At 38.4% G+C, this 27,005-nt stretch overlaps 1 protein-coding gene across 1 annotated transcript in view; it reads right to left on the bottom strand.

The window, feature by feature from the left end:
- The window catches only part of LOC101119791 (disintegrin and metalloproteinase domain-containing protein 5-like), a 73,624-nt gene extending 63,903 nt beyond the window's left edge, over positions 1-9,721 (bottom strand). The window contains exons 1-6 of the mRNA XM_060406941.1: positions 9,656-9,721; positions 9,138-9,193; positions 5,796-5,874; positions 5,441-5,517; positions 3,951-4,125; positions 2,301-2,366 (exon numbers count right to left, since the gene is read on the bottom strand). Of these exons, the coding sequence (XP_060262924.1) occupies positions 2,301-2,366; positions 3,951-4,125; positions 5,441-5,517; positions 5,796-5,874; positions 9,138-9,193; positions 9,656-9,721 (519 nt within the window). The remainder of the gene's footprint in view (positions 1-2,300; positions 2,367-3,950; positions 4,126-5,440; positions 5,518-5,795; positions 5,875-9,137; positions 9,194-9,655) is intronic.
- Between the last annotated feature and the right edge of the window lie 17,284 nt (positions 9,722-27,005).

Here is a 27,005-nt window from a genome sequence, read left to right as displayed (position 1 = left end):
TTTGCCGACTAAGGTTCCATCTAGTCAAGGCTATGGTTTTTCCTGTGGTCATGTATGGATGTGAGAGTTGGACTGTGAAGAAGGCTGAGCGCCGAAGAATTGATGCTTTTGAACTGTGGTGTTGGAGAAGACTCTTGAGAGTCCCTTGGACTGCAAGGAGATCCAACCAGTCCATTCTGAAGGAGATCAGCCCTGGGTGTTCTTTGGAAGGAATTATGCTAAAGCTGAAAGTCCAGTACTTTGGACACCTCAGGCGAAGAGTTGACATATTGGAAAAGACTCTGATGCTGGGAGGGATTGGGGGCAGGAGGAGAAAGGGACGACAGAGGATGAGATGGCTGGATGGCATCACTGACTCGATGGACGTGAGTCTGAGTGAACTCCAGGAGATGGTGATGGACAGGGAGGACTAACGTGCTGTGATTCATGGGGTCGCAAAGAGTTGGACACGACTGAGTGACTGAACTGGACTGAGGGATCAAACTTGGGTCTCCTGCATTTTAGGCAGATTATTTACTGTCTGAACCACCAGAGAAGCCCACAACATTAAATAGCTAATAACTATAGTTTTTCTTTTCTGCCTTGAAAAATTACTCAAAATTGTACTTAATTTTAAGCTGTATTAATTTTTGCTTACCTATTTTATTCCCTATTGTTTTAATATATTATGATAGAGTTTTTGCAAATTGATTTTTACTTTTACAAAACTATTGGTATTTTCCTTGTGACCAAGAGATGACTACATTTGCATGTATTTTCTATATAATCTATAGACATTTCAGTGTATGTTTTTTGGTATCCATTACTTCCCAGGTAGTGCTAGTGGTAAAGAACCTGCCTGTCAATGCAGGAGATGCAAGAGATGCAGGTTTGATCCCCGGGTCGGAAAGATCCCCTGGAGGAGGGCATGGCAGCCCACTCCAGTATTCTTGCCAGGAGAATCCCACAGACAAAATAACTTGGTGGGCTACAATCCAGGGGTTGTAGCTCCTGCAGCTCAATTCCAGAAAAATAAACTACCCAATCAAAAAAAATGGGCCAGAGAACTAAATAGACATTTCTCCAAAAAAGACATACAGATGGCTAACAAACATGAAAAGATGCTCAACATCACTCATTATCAGAGAAATGCAAATCGAAACCACAATGAGGTACCATTTCACACCAGTCAGAATGGCTGCGATCCAAAAGTCTACAAGCAATAAATGCTGGAGAGGGTGTGGAGAAAAGGGAACCCTCTTACACTGTTGGTGGGAATGAAAACTAGTACAGCCACTATGGAGAACAGTGTGGAGATTCCTTAAAAAACTGCAAATAGAACTCCCTTATGACCCAGCAATCCCACTGCTGGGCATACACACTGAGGAAACCAGAAGTGAAAGAGACACATGTACCCCAGTGTTCATCACAGCACTGTTTATAATAGCCAGGACAGGGAAGCAACCTAGATGTCCATCAGCAGAAGAATGGATAAGAAAGCTGTGCTACATATACACAATGGAGTATTATTCAGCCATTAAAAAGAATACATTTGAATCAGTTCTAATGAGGTGGATGAAACTGGAGCCTATTATACAGAGTGAAGTCAGCCAGAAAGAAAAACACCAATACAGTATGCTGCTGCTAAGTCACCTCAGTCGTGTCCAACTCTGTGTGACCCCATAGAACACAGCCCATCAGGCTCCACCGTCCCTGGGATTTCCAGGCAAGAACACTGGAGTGTGTTGCCATTTCCTTCTCCAGTGTATGAAACTGAAAAGTGAAAGTGAAGTCACTCAGTCATGTCTGACTCTTAGCGACACCATGGACTACAGCCTACCAGATTCCTCTGTCTATGGGATTTTCCAGGCAAGAGTACTGGAGTGGGGTGCCATTGCCTTCTCAACCAATACAGTATACTAATGCATATATATGGAATTTAGAAATATGGTAACGATAACCCTGTATGCAAGACAGCAAAAGAGACACAGATGTATAGAACAGTCTTTTGGACTCTGTGGGAGAGGGCAAGGGTGGGATGATTTGGGAGAATGGCATTGAAACAGTATAATGTTATATGTGAAATGAATCGCCAGTCCAGGTTCGATGCATGATACAGGATGCTCAGGGATGGTGTACTGGGATGACCCAGAGGGATGGTATGTGGAGGGAGATGGGAGAGGGGTTCAGGATGGGGAACACATGTACATCTGTGGCAGATTCATGTTGATGTATGGCAAAACCAATACAACATTGTAAAGCAATTTGCTTCCCATTAAAATAAGTAAATTTTCCAAAAAAAAAAAAAAGAAAAAACTTACCAGATTTTTATCCACAACAATATACATATCAATGTATCGGGAGAATAATTTGGTATGGCCATATCTCTGAAAAACACATAACATGAGTCCTGAGAAATTTCCCAAAGTGTACGTTCTATTGAAATTATGTTCAGAGATAAACTGAGAGACATGTTGCTACTGATTATATATTAAGTTGATTTTTAAATACAAATTTTAGGTACTATTCAGAAAATTCCAGTCCAAAATATGCCTGTGGTTAATAAGAATTTTCAGTGAGAGTCAGTGCTATATATAATACTCAGGCATAATTTGATTTTTACAGTAACTGATATTAGAAATATTAAGTTTGCTGCTAAGTCACTTCAGTCGTGTCCGACTCTGTGCAACCCCATAGACAGCAGCCCAAAAGACTCCCCCGTCCCTGGGATTCTCCAGGCAAGAACATGAGTGGGTTGCCATTTCCTTCTCCAATACATGAAAGTGAAAAGTGAAAGTGAAGTCACTCAGTCGTGTCCGACCCTCAGCGATGTTTATATCATACAATTTTCCTTTCCTTGTGTGCTCATTCAGTATTGTCCAACTCTTTGTGACCTCATGGACTGTAGCTTGTCAGACTCCTCTGTCCATAGGATTATCCAAAGAGGAATACTGTAGTGGGTTGCCAATCCTTCTCCAGGGGATCTTCCCAACCCATGGATCAAACCCATGTCTCCTTTGTCTCCTACATTGGCAGGCAGATTCTTTACCACTGGGCCACCAGGGAAGCCTTCCTTCCCTTAGCCTTGTGATCATTTTCATAGTAATCTTTCATGTGGACAGATTTTTTGCTATCAATTATTAGAAACTACTTTTGACAAATCATGGTTTAGAAAAATATTACCTAAGTTTACAATCACTGACTGTTCACTGGAGCCAGGAATGTTATTTATGGCAGCTTACAGGTCGGAATGACGCTAAAGCTGAAACTCCAGTACTTTGGCCACCTCATGTGAAGAGTTGACTCACTGGAAAAGACTCTGATGCTGGGAGGGATTTGGGGCAGGAGCAGAAGGAGACAACAGAGGATGAGATGGCTGGATGGCATCACTGACTCGATGGATGTGAATCTGAGTGAACTCCGGGAGTTGGTGATGGACAGAGAGGCCTGGCGTGCTGCAATTCATGGGGTTGCAAAGAGTCGGACACGACTGAGTGACTGAACTGAACTGAACCGAACAGGTTTTTGTGGAGGAAGAATTCATCAGTTTGCTGTACACGTATGTTATGCAAGCCACTAACTATTATTATTCATTCCTGAATTCTCACATAACAAAGACTCATTTAGAAATTCAGATCACATATTCACTCAAATTACCAGAATAATTCAGGAAAAGGAGGAATTTACATTAATTATCCAAATGTCCACATATGAAAATTAGCTTTTTGGTTTATTTAATCTTATATTCACATATCTGTTTCCAAAATCAATTACCTAAGTTTTTGCTAAACTTTCATCTAACAAGAAGCATAACAAAAAATTTCATTCAGCATCCATCTGAAAAGTCATGAAATGCCATCATGAAAAAGTAAAATAAACTTAAAATTTACAAGTCACAAAATTTTGCTCTGAAAGTATTTTTCATTTTATAAAATTACACAGAATATATATAATAAGGAGTCCACACTTACTTCTGAACTTTTTCTGACTTTATACTGTGATCTCTCATAGCTGTAAGTGTCATTTTCCAGTAACAGAGGCATAGCACTTACATCATTTTTTTCTTCATAAATCATGTGCACAAATCCTGATATAGACTCAACTGGTTCAAGTGCATATGAGATGTTTTTAAACTGCAGTGTTCCCCTGAATGGTAAAATAATCAAAACAAATGTGAAATTATTCTACTGGAACTGTAATTCTAATAGAAATGTTGGCCAAAAAACATTTTTTTTTTTACATTTAAAGTCACCTTGGTTTTTCTATTTCTCTCTTTATTCTTTGAGGTATTGTTCTAGAACTGGACAGTAATAACACAGTATATGTCTGGCTTTTATTACAAATATTCCAATAGAAATATTTTTATTATCTTAAAGAAACCAGTTTTAGTGGCATGCATCTGTCAACTTAAAAAAATGCACGAGAGAGCTGCAAGGTAAGTTTTATTTGGGAGTAAAACAAGGGCTGCAGCCTGGATGATAGTATTTCAGATAGTTCTAACTGTTCCAAAGAGGTAGCAGGGAAGGAGAGTTTATATGTGATTTTTGTGAAGGTGGTGTACATGCGATCAAGCATGTATTTTTTGTAGAAAGTTTCTGCTAGTCTCATGAAGCTTCTGGTAGTCACAGGAAATAGTCATTACCATAAAGGATTTTATTACTTTTCTAGCTATGAAGAAATACAAAAATTGGGCTCATAAAATCAGCTACTGAGAATATCTAACTACCTGAAGACCTGTTCTGCCAGTCTTCACAGAGCACAGAGTGCCACATTTCTGCTCTCAACCCTAAACTCCACTCCTTCAGGGGGTGCAAATTCAGCAGGAGCATGCGATTTAACCCTTGTTGAGGTCGATGGCAAGTGCCCGTATGCAGGCACATCTACACGCATCTATGACACACGTATGTGCTTGAACAGGTTAACACTTCTACCTAGGGTATTGATGTCCTAACCAGGACTGTAGCCACAGGCACTCTTTTCCTTAGTTTAGGTTCCTTTCTTCTCTCTGAAATCCCTATATCTCCCCTGACACTTCATGTTCTAAATCATTTGTGTGGCTGAGTTAAAGGTACTATTTGCCTGAGAATGACTGTGAGCAGAGCCAAAGTATCGGTCAGACTCAGGCATTCTGCACTGACAATCATTCTAGAAAATTAAGACACCTGTAAAAACATGAAGAATTTGAGAAAACTAGTATGGAGAGACCCAATCAACACTACTTATACTCAAGATTGCTCAAAGCCTCAAGCAGCATAGCCTGTTAGAATCAACATGCAGGCTCCCATCTGGAATGGACACTGCCAGGGTGACTAACTTTATTTTATCAGTAATTCTGGTTCACTCCATAGGAAATCGAAATAATAAAGGTGACTGTAGAACTAGAAAAAGTACCAGAGGATAAATATTACAGTTTAGCAAGATCTAATACTGGCAAAAGGAGTATCTCTAAATAGGCTACAACCTGAGTCCTGAACAAATGTTGAGTGATACAAGAGAATTTGGAAAACCTGCAACATATCCATGATAATTGCAATCCATCTGAGGAAAAAAAAAAAAAAAAAACAGGAAGAAAAATGGTTAACTTCTTTTTTAAACAGACATTCCAGATACCTTATTTGCATTTTTTACTTTCACTACCTTAGTACTTTAATATGAATGGCCATCACCCAGTGAGTTGTGCCAGGCAGAAATAAGAACTAATCCAGGTTATTTAATTTCACCGAATGTGTGAAATAACATTCTAGTAATTTCATAATATTTATATTTTAAGGAAAATTCAGAATAAGAAATCTATAACAAAGAAACCTAAGTCTTACCTGAGATGACAAAGGCTGATGATGTTGGATGTCATTTTTGTCATAAAAATAAACAACAGAAGCTGAAGATAAAAATGACCTAGGCAGAAATCACAAAAACATGGTCAAGTTGTAAACAGAAAACATAGAAAAATTATTCTTCATAATACAAATTTTCTTTTTAAAGGAGGAATTTAAAGTAGTGCCAATTATCTTGGCATATCCTATTGCCCACATACTGGTCATTTAAATAAGTTTGGGGCAGAGGGAGGTATTTTAACTACAGTGACATAGTACAAAAATGCATGATAATGAACAACCCAAACTGCTAGAAATATCAAACAGTGAAATAAGACAGGTCTCAATTTTCAGCGTAGAACTTTCAAATCCCTGTCATTATTGCTCATTAATTCTAGATTTTAAACTTGAATCTCAAAATTAAAATGTTGGGTTAGGCTAAAATTTTGAAAGATTTTCTTAGCATCACTACAAAATTCACATTCACTAACCTTCAGTTCAGTTCAGTTCAGTCGCTCAGTCGTGTCCGACTCTTTGCGACCCCATGAATTGCAGCATTCCAGGCCTCCCTGTCCATCACCAACTCCCAGAGTTCACCCAGACTCACGTCCATCGAGTCAGTGATGCCATCCAGCCGTCACATCCTCTGTCGTCCCCTTCTCCTCCTACTCCCAATCCCTCCCAGCATCAGTTACAGCATCGGACCTTGCTTCTATCACCAGTCACATCCACAACTGGGTATTGCTTTTGCTTTGGCTCCATCCCATCATTCTTTCTGAAGTTATTTCTCCACTGATCTCCAGTAGCATGTTGGACACCTACTGACCTGGGGGAGTTCTTCCTTCAGTATTCTATCATTTTGCCTTTACAACTGTTCATGGGGTTCTCAAGGCAAGAATACTGATGTGGTTTGCCATTCCCTTCTCCAGTGGATCACATTCTGTCAGACCTCTCCACCATGACCCACCTGTCTTGGGTGGCCCCATGGGCATGGCTTAGTTTCATTGAGTTAGACAAGGCTGTGGTCCATGTGATTAGATTGACTAGTTTTCTGTGATTATGGTTTCAGTGTGCCTGCTCTCTGATGCCCTTTTGCAACACCTACCATCTTACTGGGGTTTCTCTTACCTTGGATGTGGGAAATCTCTTCACGGCTACTCCAGCAAAGTGCAGCCGCTGCTCCTTGCCTTGGACGAGGGGTATCTCCTCACATCTGCCCCTCATGACCTTGAACATAGAATAGCTCCTCTAGGCCCACCTGTGCCCTCACAGCCACAGCTCCTAACCTTAACTAAACTTAACTGTGGTGTTGGAGAAGATTCTTGAGAGTCCCCTGGACTTTAAGGAGATTAAACCAGTCAGTTCTAAAGGAAATCAGTCCTGACATTGGAAGGACTGATGCTGAAGCTGCACTCCAATACTTTGGTCACCTGATGTGAAGAACTGACTCATTGGAAAAGACCCTGATGCTGGGAAAGACTGAAGGCAGGAGGACAAGGGGACGACAGAGGATGACATGGTTGGATGGCATCACTGACTTGATGGATATGAGTTTGAGCAAGCTCCAGGAGTTGGTGATGGACAGGGAAGGCTGGCATGCTGCAGTCCAGGGGATCACAGAGTCGGACACGACTGAGCAACTGAACTGAACTGAACTGAACCTTAAGTGAGTACCAAGTTCTTCTCAAGAACCCTGGTCAGAATTTTCTTTCATTCTCCTCAGTAATTATACAAAAACTTGGCATCATTCCTGTCAATCATCTCGGTAACTTCCATGTCACCTCACTGTCAGATCCCCTGTACCCATCCTCACTCCTTATCTTTGAGAATGATTGCTTCTTTTGTTCAAAGCAAACCCTCACACCTGTACTATGCATCTTATTCTGTGCCATGTATTGAAGATACGTCACTTTATTAGTACTGTAACTTCAAGCTCTTCCTTGCTACTGTTTTTATCTTAATACTATTGAAAAGTTTACTGTCAAGTCATTATCATCCTGAATAACTGTTCCTCAGCCCTGTGTCTTTCTCTTGCTATTCCCTACATATTTTCAATTCTTAACAGATTTTATCAAAAGAGTAGTCTACACACAGTTTCTTCACTTTGTCAATTGTTACTCACCCTTAACTCCTCTAGAAAAGATCCATAACCACCAGAATGTCAAATCCAAAAGACAATTTTAAAGTAATCATTGCACTGGACTTCTGGTATCATTTTTAAAACTGTGGCCACTTGGTCTATTCACTTAATTTACATCACACATCACTCATGCTTCTCTTCCTACCTCCTTGACTGTTCTAGCTTGATCTCTTTTGGCAGAACCAAAAATAGAAACACTGGTCTTTCCCAAGATTCCATCTTTAGCCACCTGTATATTTGTGAGCACTCTGTAAGTTCACATTTTTTTTAATTACTGCTAAATCTATATTGCCAATCTCTGCTTAGAGATTCAAATTCCTATATTTGTATACCTAATGAAAAAAAAGCCACTTGAATATCTTACAAGCAATGCAAACCAAAGTCACCCCTCAGATAAATATCTCCTTCATTAATACCCCTCATTTTATTACACTATAACCCACCAATTTTCTTAAGCAACATCTAAATTATCCAAAATTCCTCCCTGTTTCCCAATCATCCTACCAAATCTGTCAAGATCTACTGAATTTTTCTTTCCAGTGCAATGACCATTCTTCAAGCGACTATCATCATGCACTTAAACTATTATATAATTAGACATTGAATTCCATTTTTATCCCCTCAAAAACAGCCTATGAGACTCAATGGACCTATATAAGTATGTGCTTAAAAATATTTATGGCTTTTAATATCCTTACCATGGTATTATAGATCTTCTACAATCTGGCTCCTGCCCACTTTTCCAAAATCTTTTACTTTTATCCTCAAAAAAATATGTCATTCAATCATTCTCACACTGAATTTCTGCACACCACAAAATCTACTCTGTATCAACCTGTAGATGATTTCTTCAAAACAGAATACCCCCCAAAACTACCCCACTTCTTTTAGAACTAAGTATCTTTCTTCAAGACATCTCTTTGCAAAAAGCCTTCCCTGATTTCCAAAGAATACTATCTACACATTTATCACAATATTGCATTATAAAACACTTCTTCATTTACATCTTTATTACAAATTATTTAATTAAGACTACTTGTTTCATTGCCTTTTGTGTGCTTAGGACTTTACCCAAAAACTGACATACAATAGGTATCGAATGTATACACATATCCAATAAACATTTGAATTAAAATGATTCTATGCATAATTATTTTTCAATACACCAAAAAATTAAAATTTTTAAAGATAAAATAATTACTTACTGCTTTGTGAGATGGACAAAATATGGATTTCCTCCTATTGTAATGACGTAAGCCACCTGTACATGAGCATCCAAAAAAAATAATAACACTTACAAAAATTATGCTAAATAATATTTTTTCTAAGTTATCCTTTTGAGATTGACAAAATTAATGATTATACATAACTATTATATGTGCTTCCATTGCCATGTGGATATTCAAATCTTCAGAATTCTGAATTGAGAACTAGGTGGTAGCATTCCCACATGCCTGCTATTCACCATCACTCACACATCTGAGGAATAAGCTCACTGATAATCATCTCTACTCTAAGACACACACCACCAACTCACCATGCCCAAGGTCAATGCCAAGATGCCCACCTCACTTGAGAGAAACCATTTCTTGCTCACTCCCAGCCCTCCTAGAAAGTAAATTTTCCTGCTCATTGGAAGAGACAGTTCTAAAAGACAGAACTACAAGAAATGTACTACACCCATGGCAAGATGACACAATAAGCACCACTGCACTTTGCTTACCGAATGCAAGCAACGAAATTCCTCTGGAAGAGAATGTAGGAGAGAACAGAGGGAGATCACAGACATGTTTATTTATTAAATAAATACGATGAAAATAAAGGGGAAAAACAACAACAAAATTAGAATGCAATTAACAAGAAATCTACAAAAGCAAAATCGACAGGAAGAAAACATTCCAAAAAGACATCATCCAGAGCTTCTACAAACTTTCACACACAAATTCAACTGTTTGGGTTCAATTGTTTTCTCCCTCCATCCAAATTTACATGTGAATTCCTAACTTTAGAATGTGACCTTATTCAGAGACAAAGCCTTTACAGAGGTAATCAAGTTAAGGAGAGGCCATTAGTGTGGCCCTAAAAGAAGAGAAGCGAAAAGCAGCTGAGAAAAGGAAAGATATAAGCATCTGAATGCAGAGTTCTAAAGCATAGCAAGAAGAGATAAGAAAGCCTTCTTCAGCAATCAATGCAAAGAAATAGAGGAAAAGAACAGAATGGGAAAGACTAGAGATCTCTTCAGGAAAATCAGAGATACCAAGGGAACATTTCATGCAAAGATGGGCCTGATAAAGGACAGAAATGGCATGGACCTAACAGAAGCAGAAAATATTAAGAAGAGGTGGCAAGAATACACAGAAGAACTGTACAAAGAGGATCTTCATGACCTGGATAATCACAATAGTGTGATCACTCATCTAGAGCCAGACATCCTGGAATGTGAAGTCAAGCGGGCCTTAGAAAGCATCGCTACAAACAAAGCTAGTGGAGGTGATGGCATTCCAGTTGAGCTATTTCAAATCCTGAAAGATGATGCTGTGAAAGTGCTGCACTCAATACGCCAACAAATTTGGAAAACTCAACAGTGGCCACAGGACTGGAAAAGGTCAGTTTTCATTCCAATCCCAAGGAAGGCAATGCCAAAGAATGCTCAAACTACCACACAATTGCACTCATCTCACATGCTAGTAAAGTAATGCTCAAAATTCTCCAAGCCAGGCTTCAGCAATACGTGAACCGTCAACTTCCAGATGTTCAAGCTGGTTTTAGAAAAGACAGAGGAACCAGAGATCAAATTGCCAACATCCGCTGAATCACGGAAAAAGCAAGAGAGTTCCAGAAAAACATCTATTTCTGTTTTATTGACTATGCCAAAGCCTTTGACTGTGTGGATCACAATCAACTGTGGAAAACTCTGAAAGAGATAGGAATACCAGACCACCTGACCTGCCTTTTACGAAATCTGTATGCAGGTCAGGAAGCAACAGTTAGAACTGGACATGGAACAACAGACTGGTTCCAAATAGGAAAAGGAGTACGTCAAGGCTATATATTGTCACCCTGCTTATTTAACTTCTATGCAGAGTACATCATGAGAAACGCTGGACTGGAGGAAACACAAGCTGGAATCAAGATTGCCTGGAGAAACATCAATACCCTCAGATATGCAGATGACACCCCCCTTATGGCAGAAAGTGAAGACAATCTAAAAAGCCTCTTGATGAAAGTGAAAGAGGAGAGTGAAATAGTTGGCTTAAAGCTCAACATTCAGAAAACAAAGATCATGGCATCCGGTCCCATCACTTCATGGCAAATAGATGGGGAAACAGTGGAAACAGTGTCAGACTTAATTTTGGGGGGCTCCAAAATCACTGCAGGTGGTGACTGCATCCATGAAATTAAAAGACGCTTGCTCCTTGGAAGGAAAGTTATGACCAACCTAGACAGCATATTCAAAAGCAGAGACATTACTTTGCCAACAAAGGTCCGTCTAGTCAAGGCTATGATTTTTCCAGTAGTCATATATGGATGTGAGAGTTGGACTGTGAAGAAGGCTGAGTGCCGAAGAATTGATGCTTTTGAACTGTGGTGTTGGAGAAGGCTCTTGAGAATCCCTTGGATTGCAAGGAGATCCAACCAGTCCATTCTGAAGGAGATCAGCCCTCGGATTTCTTTGGAAAGAATGATGCTAAAGCTGAAACTCCAGTACTTTGGCCACCTCATGTGAAGAGTTGACTCATTGGAAAAGACTTTGATGCTGGGAGGGATTGGGGGCAGGAGGAGAAGGGGACGACAGAGGATGAGATGGCTGGATGGCATCATGGACTCGATGGACGTGTGTCTGAGTGAACTCTGGGAGATGGTGATAGACAGGTAGGCCTGGTGTGCTGCGATTCATGGGGTTGCAAAGAATCAGAGACGACTGAGCGACTGAACTGAACTGAACTAATCCAATGTAAGTGGTATGCTTATAAAAAAGGGAAATTTAGACACACCTACACAGTGGGAGAATCTCTGGTCTCTATAAGCTAATGGCAGAGGCTGGGAACAGATCTGTCCCTCATAGTACTCAAAAAGAACCAATGCTGCCAACATCTTGATCTTGGACTTTTAGCCTCCAAAACTATGAGACAATAAGTTTCTGTCACTTAAGACACATTGTGTTTCTTTGTTATAGGGGCCTTAGCAAACAAATGCACCAACTTTCCCTTATAAAAAAAAAAAAAAGATAACAAATGCTAAAGAACATGATCAAACTTAAAATAAATATATAAAAAATAGAGAATAACAACAAGCCCACAAGTAATACCAATTAAGTAACTTTGATTAGAATGAGAACACAGAGAATTTCAATAGAAGTGCGGAGTCTGTCATAAAGAAACAAATTAAAATTGCACAGCAGAAAAAAGCCAATTCTGTATCTGTTACTAAAAATTCAATGAAAGGGTATAAAAGAAGATTAGACTTAGCAGGGGTTAAGATTGGTGACAGGAATACACGTCAGTGGACAATGTCCATGTTGAAACACAGAGAGAAAAATGCAAAGAAGAAAACAAGAGAAATGTGACCAATTAAAAATGTCTAACGCTCATGTACTTCCCTCGTGGCTCAGACTGTAAAGCGTCTGCCTACAATGAGGGAGACCTGGGTTCGATCCCTGGGTCAGGAAGACCCCCTGGAGAAGAAAGCAGCAACCTACTCCAGTACTTTTGCCTGGAAAATCCCATGGATGGAGAAGCCTGGTAGGCTACAGTCCATAGGGTCACCAAGATTCGGACACAACTGAGCGACTTCAATTCACTTCACTTCAATCCAACACTCACGCAATTATAATCCAAAAAATAAGGAGAAAGGTAAAACTAAGAAATAACATTTGGAAAATTCACAGTTGACACTTTTAAAGCTTATGAAAGATAACAACTCACAGTGTCAAATTATTATATAATTCCAAAGCAGTATGATCATAAAGAAAGCAAACCTGGGCATGTCATCTGCAAAAATTTAAAACAAAAGAAAAAGAGAAACCACTCAAAATCAATAAGAGAAAAATGACACATTATGTTCAGAACAATTCTTAATAAATTGTGTGACTGACAAAAGGCAATGGAATGACCTCTTCAAAGTGCTGAAAGAAAAGTATGAGTACCAGTACTAACCTATATTAAAACTTGTAATAAAGCTACATTAATTAAGGCAGTGGAATATAGGGCAATATGAATAACAGTCCAACAGCCCAGAAGATAAAGGGATCAAGGCAACAAGTTGATATAATAATTGTAAATATATATGCACCCAACATAGGAGTACCTAAATACATAAAGTAAATATTAACAAACAAAAAAGGAGGAATTGAGAGTAACACAACAACAGTAGGGTTTTTAACCCTTCGCTTACATCAATGGACAGATAATAGTGACAGAAAATTAAAATTAATAAGGAAACACTGGCCTTAAATGACACACTATCAAATAAACTTGAGAGATTCTTACAGAAAATTCCATCCAAAAGAAGAATACATTCTTTTCAAGGGCACTAGAAGCATTTCCAGAATAGACTACATACTATACCAAAAACAAGCCTCAGTAAAATTGAGAAAACTGAAATCAAATCAGTCATTTTTCAGACCACAGAGGTCTGAGACTAGAAATCAGAACAACAACAACAACAAAAAAAAAAAAACTGCAAAAAAACACTAGCATGTGGAATCTGAACAATATGCTACTAAACAACTGATGTATCACTGCAGAAATCAAATAGCAAATCAAAAAGTATCTGGAGACAAATGAAAATGGAAACAAACTGATCCAAAATATATACGTCTTATCTCAGGACACGAAAAAAATCTCAAATAAATAGCCTAACCTTATACCAAAGGAACTATATAAAAAGAAGAACAAACAACACCCAAATTTAGTAGAAGGCAAGATATCAAAAAGATCAGAACAGAAATAAATGACATAGAAATTTTAAAATAAACCAATGAAACTAAGAGCTAGTTCTTTGAAAAGATAAATAAAAATCACAAAACTTTTAGTAAGACTCATCAAGAAAAACAAGAGCCAAAATAAAATCAGAAATAAAAAAGAAGTTCTAACAAATGTCCCAGAGCTACAAAAAATTGTGAGAGTACTGAGAACAATTATACACCAGTAAAAGGGACAGTTCAGAAGAAATGGATAAATTACTAGAAATGTACAATCTCTCAAGACTAAATCAATAAGAAATACAAAATATGAATAGATTGTAATGAACTGAATCAGTAATTTAAATAAACTCCAAACAAACAAAAGTCCGGGGACCAGATGGCTTTATAGGTGAAGCCTACAAAACATTAAAAGAAGAGTTAACACCTATCCTTCCCAAAGCACTCCCAAATATTAAAGGGAAAGGAACACTCTCTTATTCAATGAGGTATCAGCCTGATACCAAAACCAGACAAAGACACCACAAAAAAGGAAACTATAGAACAATATCACTGATGAACATAGATGCAAAATCCTCAACAAAATATTATCAAAACAAATTAAACAGTATATTTTTTAAAATCCATACACCAAGATAAAGTAGGATTTATTCCAAAGGTGCAAGGATATTTCAATATCTGTAAGTCAAATATTGTGATATATCATAATTACAAATTCAAGAGTTTAAAAATTGTGAAATACAAAAAAAAAGCTTTTGACATCACTATGACACCTCAACATAATAAAGTCCATGTCTGACAAGCCCATAGCTAAAATATTTAATCATGAAAATCTGAAAGCTTTTCCTCTAAGATTAGGAAGAAAACAAGGATCCTCACTTTCATCACTTTTATTTGACATAGTATTGGAAGTCCTAGTGAAATTGATCAGACAAAAAATTAGTAAAAGGAAATAAAAATGGCAAAAGTACAACTGTCACTGTTGCATGTAACATATTACATATAGACTATCCTAAAGAGGCGACTTAGCAGCAGCAGCAGCAAAGAGGCTACCAAAAAACTATTAGAAGTAATAAATGAACTCAGCAAAGTTGCAAGAAAAAAAAACTAATATACAGAAATCTGTTGCATTTCTATACACTGACAAACTATCAGAAATAAAAACTAAGAAAACAATCCAATTTACAACTGCATCAAAAAGAATAAAATACCAAGAAATAAATCTAACCAACCTGGTAATACAACCTCTACTCAGAAAACTATAAGACACTGATGAGAGAGACTAAAGATGATATAAACAGATGGAAAGATGATATAAAAAGATGGAAAGAAACTGTGTACATAGATTATAGGAATTAATAGTTAAAATGACCATATTACCCAAAGCAATCTATAGATTTAATGCAATCCCTTATCAAAATACCAATGGCATTTTACACAGAACTAAAATAAATAATTCTAAAATGTTTATGGAACCACAAGAGAACTGAATAGCCAACAATCTTGGGAAAGAAAAACAAGACAGGCGATATCACACTCCCTGATTTCAAACTATACCACACAACTACAGTAACCAAAACAGTATGTTACTAGCACAGATACAGACACAGAGATCAAAGAAACAGAACAGCGAGCCTAGTAATAAACCCACACATACATGGTCAAGTAATGTATGACAAAGAAGGCAGGAATATACAATAGGAAAAAGACAGCCTCTTCAATAAATTGTGGGAAAACTGGACAACCACATGGAAAAGAATGAAACTGGACCTCTTTCTCACACCATATACAAAAATAAATTGAAAAATCAATTAAAGACTTAAATGTAAGACCTAAAGCTATAAAACTCCCAGAAGAAAATAGAGGCAGTATGCTCATTGACAGTGGTCTTAGCAATATTTTTTAAAATATCTCCTCAGGAAACCAGGGGGGAACAAAATGAACAAACAGGACTATATCAAACTAAAAAGCTTTTCACGGTGCAGGAAACTACTACTAACACAATGAAAAAGCCTACTGAACAGGAGAAAATATTCACAAAAAATATATATGATAAAGGACCAAGATTCAAAGTAAACAAAGAACTTCTACAATTCAATATCTGAAAAGCAAGCAACACATTTAAAAAATGGGCAGAATATATGAATAGATATTTCTTCAAAGAAGACATACAGATGGCCAACAGGCACATGAAAAAATCCTCAACATTACTAATCATCAGAAAATGCTAATCAAAACCATGAGCTATCACCTCACATTTATGATAAAAAAGACAAGAGATAATAGTGTGAGAGGATGTGGAGAGAAGAGAACCCTCATACAATGTTGGTTGGAATGTAAACTGGTGCAGCCACTATGTAAAATACTATAGAGGGTCCTCAAAAAATTAAAGACAGAACTACCATAGGTTCTAGAAATTTCACTTCTGAGTTTTTTCCTGAAGAAAACAAAAACAAAAATTCAAAAAGATACATGCACCCCATGTTCACTGCAATTATTTACAATTGCCAAGATATGGAAGCAATCTAAGTGCCCATCAGTAGATGAATAGATGAAGATATGGTTTTTACACAAAATAGTATTACTCAGAAAGTGAAAACTTGCCATTTACAACACGGATGGACCTACAACACAGTACTAAGCTCTTATACGTGGAATATAAAAAACAAAACAAATGAACCAACTGATGCTAAAGCTGAAACTGCAATACTTTGGCCACCTCATGTGAAGAGTTGACTCATTGGAAAAGACTCTGATACTGGGAGGGATTGGGGGCAGGAGGAGAAGGGGACGACAGAGGATGAGACGGCCAAATGGCATCACCGACTCGATGGACATGAGTTTGAGTGAACTCCGGGTGTTGGTAATGGACAGGGAGGCCTGGGGTGCTGCGATTCATGGGGTCGCAAAGAGTCAGACACAACTGAGAGACTGAACTGAACTGAACTGAAGCTGAGAGACCCACAGATACAGAGAACAGGTAGCTGCCATAGGGAAGAGGGTTTAGGGGGATGAATGAAATAGGTGACGGAGATAAACAGATACAAACTTTCAGTTACAAAATAAGTGAGTTACTAGGATGAAATAAGGATTATCATTTGGCCAAAATCTCAAGTTGTGTAACTACCATTAGAGATCATTTTTATCACCATGTACAATCAGAAAAATCAGCCAGTTAACAGCCACACTCCAATAACTAGCTTCTGAAAGTTTGCAAATCAATGACAACCGCAAGTTTCTAAAAGTCAGTGAATTAGTGACAGCCACAGCTTCTAGGCAGGAGTCAGTAAGCGCTTCAATCCACTGATGAGGATTCTAAAAGTGAGAAGACCAACAAGTAGTCTACCTCAACTAACTACACCAACACAACTGAAAGCCTGTCTATACCTAAACACTCTCCTTTCTGAAAGCCTATGGGTCCCTGAACACTAGGCTTCCGAAAACCTTATATAAGATTAGCTGGCTCTCTTCAGAAAGACTGGGTTTACAACTGGCCCTTACAAGCTAATTGTAAGGTCATCATTTGTTTTGAGTGACATATCAAGTTCAGTTTATAGTTTGTTCACAAGTTCACAATCTTTTCAACAGTTCAGCTCTTTTATGATTAGTTATAAGTTTAGACTTCTGACAGTTTCACTGACACAGCTGCAAGATTTTCAATTCAATATTTTCAATTCTTTAAATGTTTTTAAACGATTATCTACATTTTTATTTGCATATATTTAAATCCCAAACTGCCAAAACACAAGTGTAAATCTTGTAATGAATATTTTGAACAGTAGAAATTTCTCAACTGAGGAAAAGTTCCTTTTTGAAGTTCTTCGTGTGGTTTGCAATTGTTCACTAAACATGGTGAAAAGTTCACTAAACTTGGTGGAAAGTCAAATATAAACCTGCATATACTAACGGCTAAGCAAAAGAAATAAATGATTTCTTCATACAATACCAAAGAAGGTGATATAACAAATTTGGGGGATTAAGAAAAATTCAAAGATATAAGAAATTGTAGCAGGCACCATAATAGTTTTTCACACTGTGTATCATCAGTCTTTCTGCCCAAATGACTAAATGCACAACTACCATAAGTATTTATTTCAAAATTGTAAGCAAATTTTCAAGTGCCAGGTTAAAATCCACTGCAACAATTAAAGAATGAAACAACTCCCTTTGCAATTACAGAAACATGAAGGATGGGCTTGTGTCACCCTGTTGGAGCACAGCCATAGGAGCAAGTAATCACTATGCAGAAAACAAAATGTTCCCTTTGTTTTTGCATAGTATTTTTCTAGTGAAACAAAAAAGAGCCTTGCTCACAAGGTTTCGCAAGTAAAATCCCTTCCAGATGAGACTGAGACAACAGGAAACTTTTGCAGAGATTCTCTTACTGAGTTGAATTAATAAGTAAAATATGTGGCTTTGGGTGCAGAGAATAGTGATGACATGTTTAAGATCATTTAACAATCAAAGTGCAATAACTATGGTTCAGGCATCCCAAATGGAGTCAGGTGTCCACCAGTGGATGGGGTTTCAGACAAATTCTTGCATCACTGAGAACTGGAATTTTCTGAACTGTATCAAACTCAAGGACACCACCAAACATTTTCAAAACTGTATCTGCTAGCAGCTGCTGGATGCAACCCTGTAGTTTCATAGGCCCCCCTCTCTTTTTTCCAGCTATGTAATCATTTCAAACTCTAACCCCAATTCTTGCTTAATGGACACCCTTACTTCTTGCCAGCTCCAATCCTAATTCTTAACAATTTATGGAACCCAGTAGCTTTCTTCCACCATTTTGTAGTCTGGTGGAACATATTTCAAGTGCTTCTTGGATCTGTGTTTCCCAGGCTGCAATCCTAACAAACCCCAAATAAATGCTTTTTTTTTTTTTTTTTTTTGCCTCAACACGTCTCATCAAAATGTTCCTCCTTGTGAACCTGGTCTGAGCACTCAGCTCCGCCTCCAAGAACTGAATTACTGCCCAACATCAGCAGCTATGGTCTTGATATTAAAAGCAATTTCACACAATTTAAGAAATACAAATATTATTTCCCAATTACATTATTTTCTGGGTTTTTGATTGCCTCAGACGTTGAAATCTTTTCAGGAATTGTGGTCTGCACAAACTTTTTATGAAGATCTAAAAGAAAAACAAGCAAAGTTATTCTGATACTTGTAATCTTACATTTTCATTTCTAAATCCAATTCTTCATGTGTTTTTCTACATTACCAACTTTTTGGTGTGTAATATATGCATCTGCTTTCCCTTTCTGCTGTCTTTTGGTCCTTCTTACACATACATTTCTTAACCCTTTATAATCTTAAGGTTTCATTCTCTCTCTTTTCCTGTTCGCAGGCAGGCAGTTTGACTAAGGAACAGTAACAAATTACACTGAGGTAAGAGATAAGGAAATTTAAAAAGTGGAATGCATCAAGAAACTGGGACCATTTGCAAAGGAAAAAAAGATACAGAATACTGAAGACAAAGGTGATCTGCAACTTTCCAAGGAGAAGGTGGAAGACTGCAGTTACCAAGGAGGAACTCATTGATAAATGCCTTCTTCCTGGCAGTGCAATTATTTCTAGAAGAGCAGAATTCTGAATGTCAAAAAGACCACATCTTTCATTTTTGTCCGTTTTACAGACAAGGAAATAAATCACCCAGAGAAATGAAAAGATTTTCTGCGCTGACACTGCCTCTGCCTCCTCGGCTGCAGACCTCGAGGCCGAGGGTCAGACGCGGGTGGGAGGGAGGTCTGGGGCCCGACTCTCGACAGAAAAGGGCAGCCCTTCAACCGGAAAAGACAAGGTTCTGGACTTACTGGAGCCCCCGTGCAGTCCCCTGAGAACGGTGAGAAAGACCAGAAGAAGGAACATGGCTCCGCTGACCTGGAGCCACACTGGCCCAACAGTGACGGTTGAGGCGTTGCGGTGAACAGCGCGGGTGGGAGACGCCGGCAGCGCGCGAGGAGAAGGCTGGGGGTGGCTGCCTCCCGGAGGGCCAGTGGGCGCGCCTAGCCTGCAGCTGGTGGGCAGCTGCGGCTGAGGAGAGAGCATTCGGTTTCTTGTGAAGGAAGGAAAAGCTGCGCAAGTTACAGTTCTCAGATGAGGCTGGTTGGTGGTGCTTGGTTTTGGTTGTATCTTGGACTTGGATTGACGGTTTTTGAAGTAGTTTCCAATTATAGTGAGGAGAAGGTGCAAAGGTAATCTATCATAATGCCATTTGCTAAAAATGGCTTTTCCTTACATTACCTGCTGCTGCTGCTGCTAAGTCCCTTCAGACATGTCCCACTCTGAGTGACCCTGTAGATGGCAGCCCACCAGGCTCCGCCCTCCCTGGGATTCTCCAGGCAAGAACACTGGAGTGGGTTGCCATTTCCTTCTCCAATGCATGAAAGTGAAAACTGAAAGTGAAGTCGCTCAGTCCTGTCGGACTCTTCGCGACCCCATGGACTGCAGCCTACCAGGCTCCTCCGTCCATGGGATTTTTCAGGCAAGAGTACTGGAGGGGGTTGCCATTGCCTTCTCTGTTACATTACTTGGTGACTAATAAATATTGGATAACCTCAGATATGCAGATATCACCACCCTTATGGAAGAAAGTGAAAAAGAACTAAAGAGTCTCTTGATGAAAGTGAAAGCCTCTTGATGAGAGTGAAAAGTTGGCTTACAGCTCAACATTCAGAAAACTAAGATCCTGGCATCCGATCCCATCACTTCATGGCAAATAGATGGGGAAATAGTGGAAACAGTGTCAGAATTTATTTTGGGGGTCTCCAAAATCACTGCAGATGGTGACTGCAGCCCTGAAATTAAAAGACGCTTACTTCTTGGAAGGAAAGTTATGACCAACCTAGACAGCATATTAAAAAGCAGAGACATTACTTTGTCAACAAAGGTCCGTCTAGTCAAGGCTACGATTTTTCCAGTAGTCATGTATGGATGTGAGAGTTGGACTATAAAGAAAGCTGAGCACTGAAGAACTGATGCTTTTGAACTGTGGTGTTGGAGAAGACTCTTGAGAGTCCCTCGGACTGCAAGGAGTTCCAACCAGTCCATCCTAAAAGAAATCAGTCCTGGGTGTTCATTGGAGAGACTGATGTTGAAGCTGAAACTCCAACACTTTGGCCACCTAATGCAAAGAGCCAATTCATTTGAAAAGACCCTGATGTTGGGAAAGATTGAAGGCAGGAAGAGAAGGGGACGACAGAGGATGAGATGGTTAGATAGCATCACTGACTCGATGGACATGAGTTTGGGTAAACTCTGGGAGTTGGTGATGGTCAGGGAGGCCTGGCGTGCTGCAGTTCATGGGATTGCAGTGAAACACAACTCACTGACTGAACTGAACTGAATAAATATCAGCACACTTTTTAAATGCTCAGTTCAGTCCCGCAGGCATGTCAGACTCTTTGTGACCCCATGGACTGCAGCACGCCAGGCCTCCCTGTCCATCGCCAGCTCCTGGAGTTTACTCAAACTGATGTCCATCAAGTCATTGATGCCATCTAACCATCTCATCATCATCTGTCGTCCCCTTCTCCTCCTGCTTTCAAGCTTTCCCAGCATCAGGGTCTTTTCTAATGAGTCGGCTCTTCGCATCAGGTGGCCGAAGTACCAGAGCATCAGCTTCAGCATCAGTCCTTCCAATGAATTTTCAGGACTGGTCTCCTTTATTTTCTTTTTGTTTTGTTTTATATTTTTTAAATTTTTTAATATAAATTTAATAGGAGGTTAATTACTTTACAATATTGTTGATGGACTGGTTGGATCTCCTTGCAGTCCAAGGGACTCTCAAGAGTCTTCTCCAACACCACAGTTCAAAAGCATCAATTCTTCGGCGCTCAGCTTTCTTCACAGTCCAACTCTCACCTCCATACATGACCACTGGAAAAATCGTAGCCTTGACTAGACGGACCTTTGTTGGCAAAGTAATGTCTCTGCTTTTTTAATATGCTGTCTAGGTTGGTCATAGCCCTTCTTCAAGGAGCAAGCATCCTTTAATTTCATGACTGCAGTCACCATCTGCAGTGATTTGGGAGCCCCCCCCCAAAATTAAGTCTGTCACTGTTTCCATTGTTTCCCCATCTCTTTGCCATGAAGTGATTGGACCAGATGCCATGATCTTAGTTTTCTGAATGTTGAATTTTAAGCCAGCTTTTTCACTCTTCTCTTCCACTTTCACCAAGAGGCTTTTCAAATGCTCAAGTTGAGAGCAAGCAAAAGTTTCCTCCTAGTAACAATACTTACCCATCAGCAGGCAAATGTATTTGCAAACACTGGTGCAAACACTGTGACTCTGGTAAATCTCATGGTTGGATAGCCATTGTGGGTACGTGTGTGTGCTCAGTCTCAGTCCTACAGGACTCTTCGCAACCCCATGGACTGTAGCCGGCCAGGCTCCTCCGTCCATGGAAATTTTCCAGGCAAGAATACTGCAGTGGGTTGGCTTCTACTAGACAGCTATCAACGGCAGAAGTCTCCTCCCCTCCACCCATACAATCTTTGTTTAAATACTTTTCAAAAAATCTTCTTTAATATCACAAGTTATTATTGCCACACTGTGTAATCCTGTAGCCCCTAGTTTTTACTTTGTTAGCCCCTTTTACAGTTCATTCTGCCTCTATAGGAGCAAGAAGAGTTTGATCTCTTGAGGTCTATAGGCATCCTTCCTTTCTCAGATCCTTACCCACATCATACTAAATACACTGAAATACAGGCATACTCAATATTGACTATACATTTCCTTTAACAAATGTCAAACTCATGTTTATAAATTCACTTTGAAACTGCTTGGTTTTCCTGAAAAACAAAGAGAAGTTATTAGCAGAATATAACACTTTTGAGGTCCTTTAATGGACCAGAACCTGGTAGTCCGGAGTAGACCAATAAGAAAGTAAAGGAGAGAGAAAGAGGCTGATATTCCTTGGTTTACGCAGAAAGCCAATAAAGCCCCTGACACAGGGCTTGCTCTGTTCACAGAGGCCTCAGGCAACCTCTCGATGGGGTGAAGGTGCAGAGTGCCTTCTCGAGAGGGTCTTAGAAGCCCGGGCAAGAAAGTGAACTCAGAGAGCTTCTGCGCTCCAGGGGATCAGCCTGAAAAAGAGAGAGAGGGAGAGAGAGAGAGAGAAAGAAAGACACAGGGACCAAAGCTCTGATGGAGCAAAGGTGTTTTAATCAACATGGTATAGGCATATATACTGTAGTTATTCTCAGCAAAGATAAAGATTAAAATTCCAGACTTACAAAACATAGGTGATCCATATTAAAGGGAGAGAGAGTTGTAATCACTTTTACTGTATGGTTCACAAGAAGGAAGTGGGTACTTATCATCATATAGAAAAACGAACGAAGGAAATGCCTCGATTCCCCAGTTCCCAAGAGAGGCTTGCCTCTCGTCTTAATTCCTGAATATTCAGGAATTAATAAGAAACAGAATTCCTGACAGATCCAAAACAGCACACAGGAAGCCTCTTGTTAAATGCTTCCTGACATAACACTAACAAATATTTCTCTAAAATAACCAAGTGACAAGAAATAAAATCACAAGTGTTAGTATAAATAGTAGCATAGACACTTATTGCTCCAATTGACAAATTCTCCCAGGAAAGAACAAGAAAGGATTTTAAAAAATATAGAAAAGACAAAACTAAAATTAAGAGATAAGGAGTAGAGAAGTGTTAATAATAGTATTTTCCAGAAGGAGAAAAATTAAAATAATTAGAAGGAAATACTTAAAAGGGATAATGGGAAAACTCTTTCTCTTAATTTGAAAAATAAGAGAGTGGCTTTAGAAAGGACACAAGTATTAAAAAGTTAAGAGAAAAGTGAAAGACAAGGAGAGGACATTTGCAAAGTTTAATACCAACCAGGAATTACTATCTAGGATATCCAACATACCTGAGCACCCCCCCTACACACACACACACACACACACACACACACACACACACACACACACACACAAAGGTATGGGAGGAGACAGAAGGAGACAAAAAAAATCCAGTAGCAATATAGGAAAATGTTATACTTTTTTTTCATAAAGCATGATAAGTAAATGCCTAAAAGGATATAAAGAGATCTTTAGCTTAAATAGTAATCACAAATGAGCAAATTAAAACAACAGTGATGTATCACTTTCTATCCAATAAATTAGCAAAAATTAGGGTGGTGAATTGAAGAAGGCAATGGCACCCCATTCCAGTACTCTTGCCTGGAAAATCCCATGGATGGAGGAGCCTGGTAGGCTGCAGTCCATGGGATTGCTTAGAGTAGGACACAACTGAGCGACTTCACTTTCACTTTTCACTTCCAGGCATTGGAGAAGGCAATGGCAACCCACTCCATTGTCCTTGCCTGGAGAATCCCAGGGATGGGGAGCCTGGTGGGCTGCTGTCTACGGGGTCACACAGAGTCAGACATGACTGAAGTGACTTAGCAGCTTAGCAGCACAGTGGTGAATAGCATTAAGTGCAGGTAAGAATGAAGAGAAACATAAGACTTGGTTTGTAGGCATGTAAGCAGTAATAACCATTCCAGAGAACAATCTGGCAGTTTTCCAAGAAATATTTTTTTTAATATATTCTGTGATTTACCAAGTCCACCCCTGGGGATGACTTCTGGTAAAGATTACACTAATATGTAGTCTGATTCTTCACACAGAAAACAATTATAAATGCCTGGCAAAATACCTTTAAAAACCCAAAGGACCTGGAAAATGACCAAAGGCAGACACAAACTTGAATAGAGTTTACTCTTGGAAGATTACCTTTACATCTAGTAAGAACTAAGAGTTTGTGTGGCTTTCTTGCCTGGTCATGTTCCACAACTACAACAGCTCAGGCAGGGAAAAACTGCATGCAGCCTCAACAGGAGCAGATCACACAGCATACGAGAAAATATTAATCTAAAGCAGAAGATGCTGGTTATGGATTCCATCTTCTTAAATTTAAGACTTGTTTTCTGGCCTGTTTGGGGAATGTTCTATATATAATCAGAATGTGCATTCCTCTGCTTTGGGTGAAAAGTTCTGTACAGGCCTGTTGGGTCCACATGTCTGTAGTGCTGTTCAAGTCTGCTGTTTATTGATTTTCTGTGCTTTACCTATTATTTAAAATGGGGTTTCACTGAAATCTCTTACTATTATTGCATTGCTGTCGATTTCTTCTTTCAGATTTGTCAATCCTTGTTTTATACACTAAGGTGCTCTGATTTGGGGTGCATGTATATTTACAATTATTATATCTTTCTATTGAATTTACCCTTTTATCATTGTGTCATGATCTTTTTTTTTTTTTTTTTTTTGGCTCTAGAGGCAGTTTTTGATGTGAAGTCTGTTTCATCTGATTTAAATATAACCACTCCTTTGTTTTGGTTATCATTTGTGAGAAATATCTTTTTCTTCCTCTTGCTTTCAGCCTATGTATACCTTCAATCTAAAGTGAGTTTCCTATAGATAGCATACAGTGGGAGTTTGCTTTCATTTTTAATCATTCAGACACTGTATCTTTTTATTGAGAAGTTTAACCCACTTTCATTTAAAGTAATTATTGATGGGGAAGGATTTATTATTGCCGTTTTATTAACAGTTTTGCATTTGTCTTGTAGTTCTTTTGTCACTCTCTTCTCTCGTTATAGCAAACTAAAAAGCTCTTCACAGCAAAGGATACAGTTAACAAGTGAAAAAGCAACCTACAGAATGGGAAAAATACTTGCAAATCATATATTTGAGAAGGAGTTAATAACCAAAGTATATTTGGAATTCATGTAACTCAATAGCAAAAAAAAAAAAAATCACAAATATTCCACTTACAAAATGGGCAAAATGACCTGAATAGACATTTTTCTGAAGAAGACATATAATTACCAACAAATACATGAAAAAGTGTTAAACATCACTAATTATCAGGGAAATATGAATAAAAACCACAACAAGACAAAGTCTTACAACTTTTAGAATGGATATTACCCAAAAGATGAAAAGGACAAGTATTATCAAATGTGTGTGTGGAGAAATTGGAACTGCGGTATGCTGTGGAAGAGAGACTATAAACTGGTACAGCCATTAGGGAAAGCAGTATGGCAGTTCCGCAAAAATTAAAAATAGAATACCATATGATCCAGCAGTCTTACCTCTGGGCATATATCAGGAGTAAATGAAGTCAGTATCTCAAAGAAATATATGCATACCTATGTTCTTTGCAGCATAATTCACAATAGCCAAGATATGGAAATAATCTGTGTCCATAACAGACAAACGGATAAAGAAAACAGGATACATTTATTCAGCTGTGAAAAAGAAGGAAATCTCACCCTACTCACTCCTGCCCTTTCTCAATCCTGCCATTGTGACAACATGGACAAACACAAAGGACATTTGCTAAGTTAGTTAAGACACAGAAAGATAAATACTGTATAATCTCATTTATATATGAGATTTCAAAAAGAATGTTAATAAGCTTTACTTGACATTTACATATTTGAAAACTACAAAACGTACATTTTTAGTGCACATGGAACATTCACCAAAATAGACCAGAGTGGATCATAGCAAAACAATAGTTTCAGAGTATGAGAATTATGCAACTATGGTCTCTGACCATGACTAAATTAAGAAAGATGAAACTGAAAATATCCAAATATTTAGAAATGAAACAACATACTTTTAAGAAATCCATAATTCTGAGATCAAACTAACACATCAGAACTTGTGAGATGTAGCTAAAGAGACTCATAGAGCAAATATATATCTTTAAATGAATTAGAAAAGATTTAAAAACAATGAGCTAAACTTTCATCTCAAGAATATAGGAAATGAGCAAATTTTAAGACATAAATCAATGAAACAGAAAACAAAGATGCATATAGTATCACTATAGTTAGGAATGAAAGAAGGGACATAACTTTAGCTCCTATAGACACTGTAAGGGATATTATGAACAACTTTATGTCAAAAGATTGACCATTAAATGAAATGAATAAGCTGCTTTAAAATTACCACTTCTGAAAAAAAATCACAATAAATGGAAAGTCTAAACAGTTCTCTGTTAAAGATATTGAATCCATAATTTAAAATCTTCCCACAAACAAAGTTCCAGTTTCATTGATGAATTTTGCCAAATATTTATTGAAAAACTGAACAATACGTAGTTTC

Source organism: Ovis aries, chromosome 26 (assembly GCF_016772045.2).
Source record: "Ovis aries strain OAR_USU_Benz2616 breed Rambouillet chromosome 26, ARS-UI_Ramb_v3.0, whole genome shotgun sequence".
Taxonomy (NCBI): Eukaryota; Metazoa; Chordata; class Mammalia; order Artiodactyla; family Bovidae; genus Ovis; species Ovis aries.
Note: the sequence above shows the minus strand (reverse complement) of the source record. Positions and strands in the feature narration are given on the sequence as shown.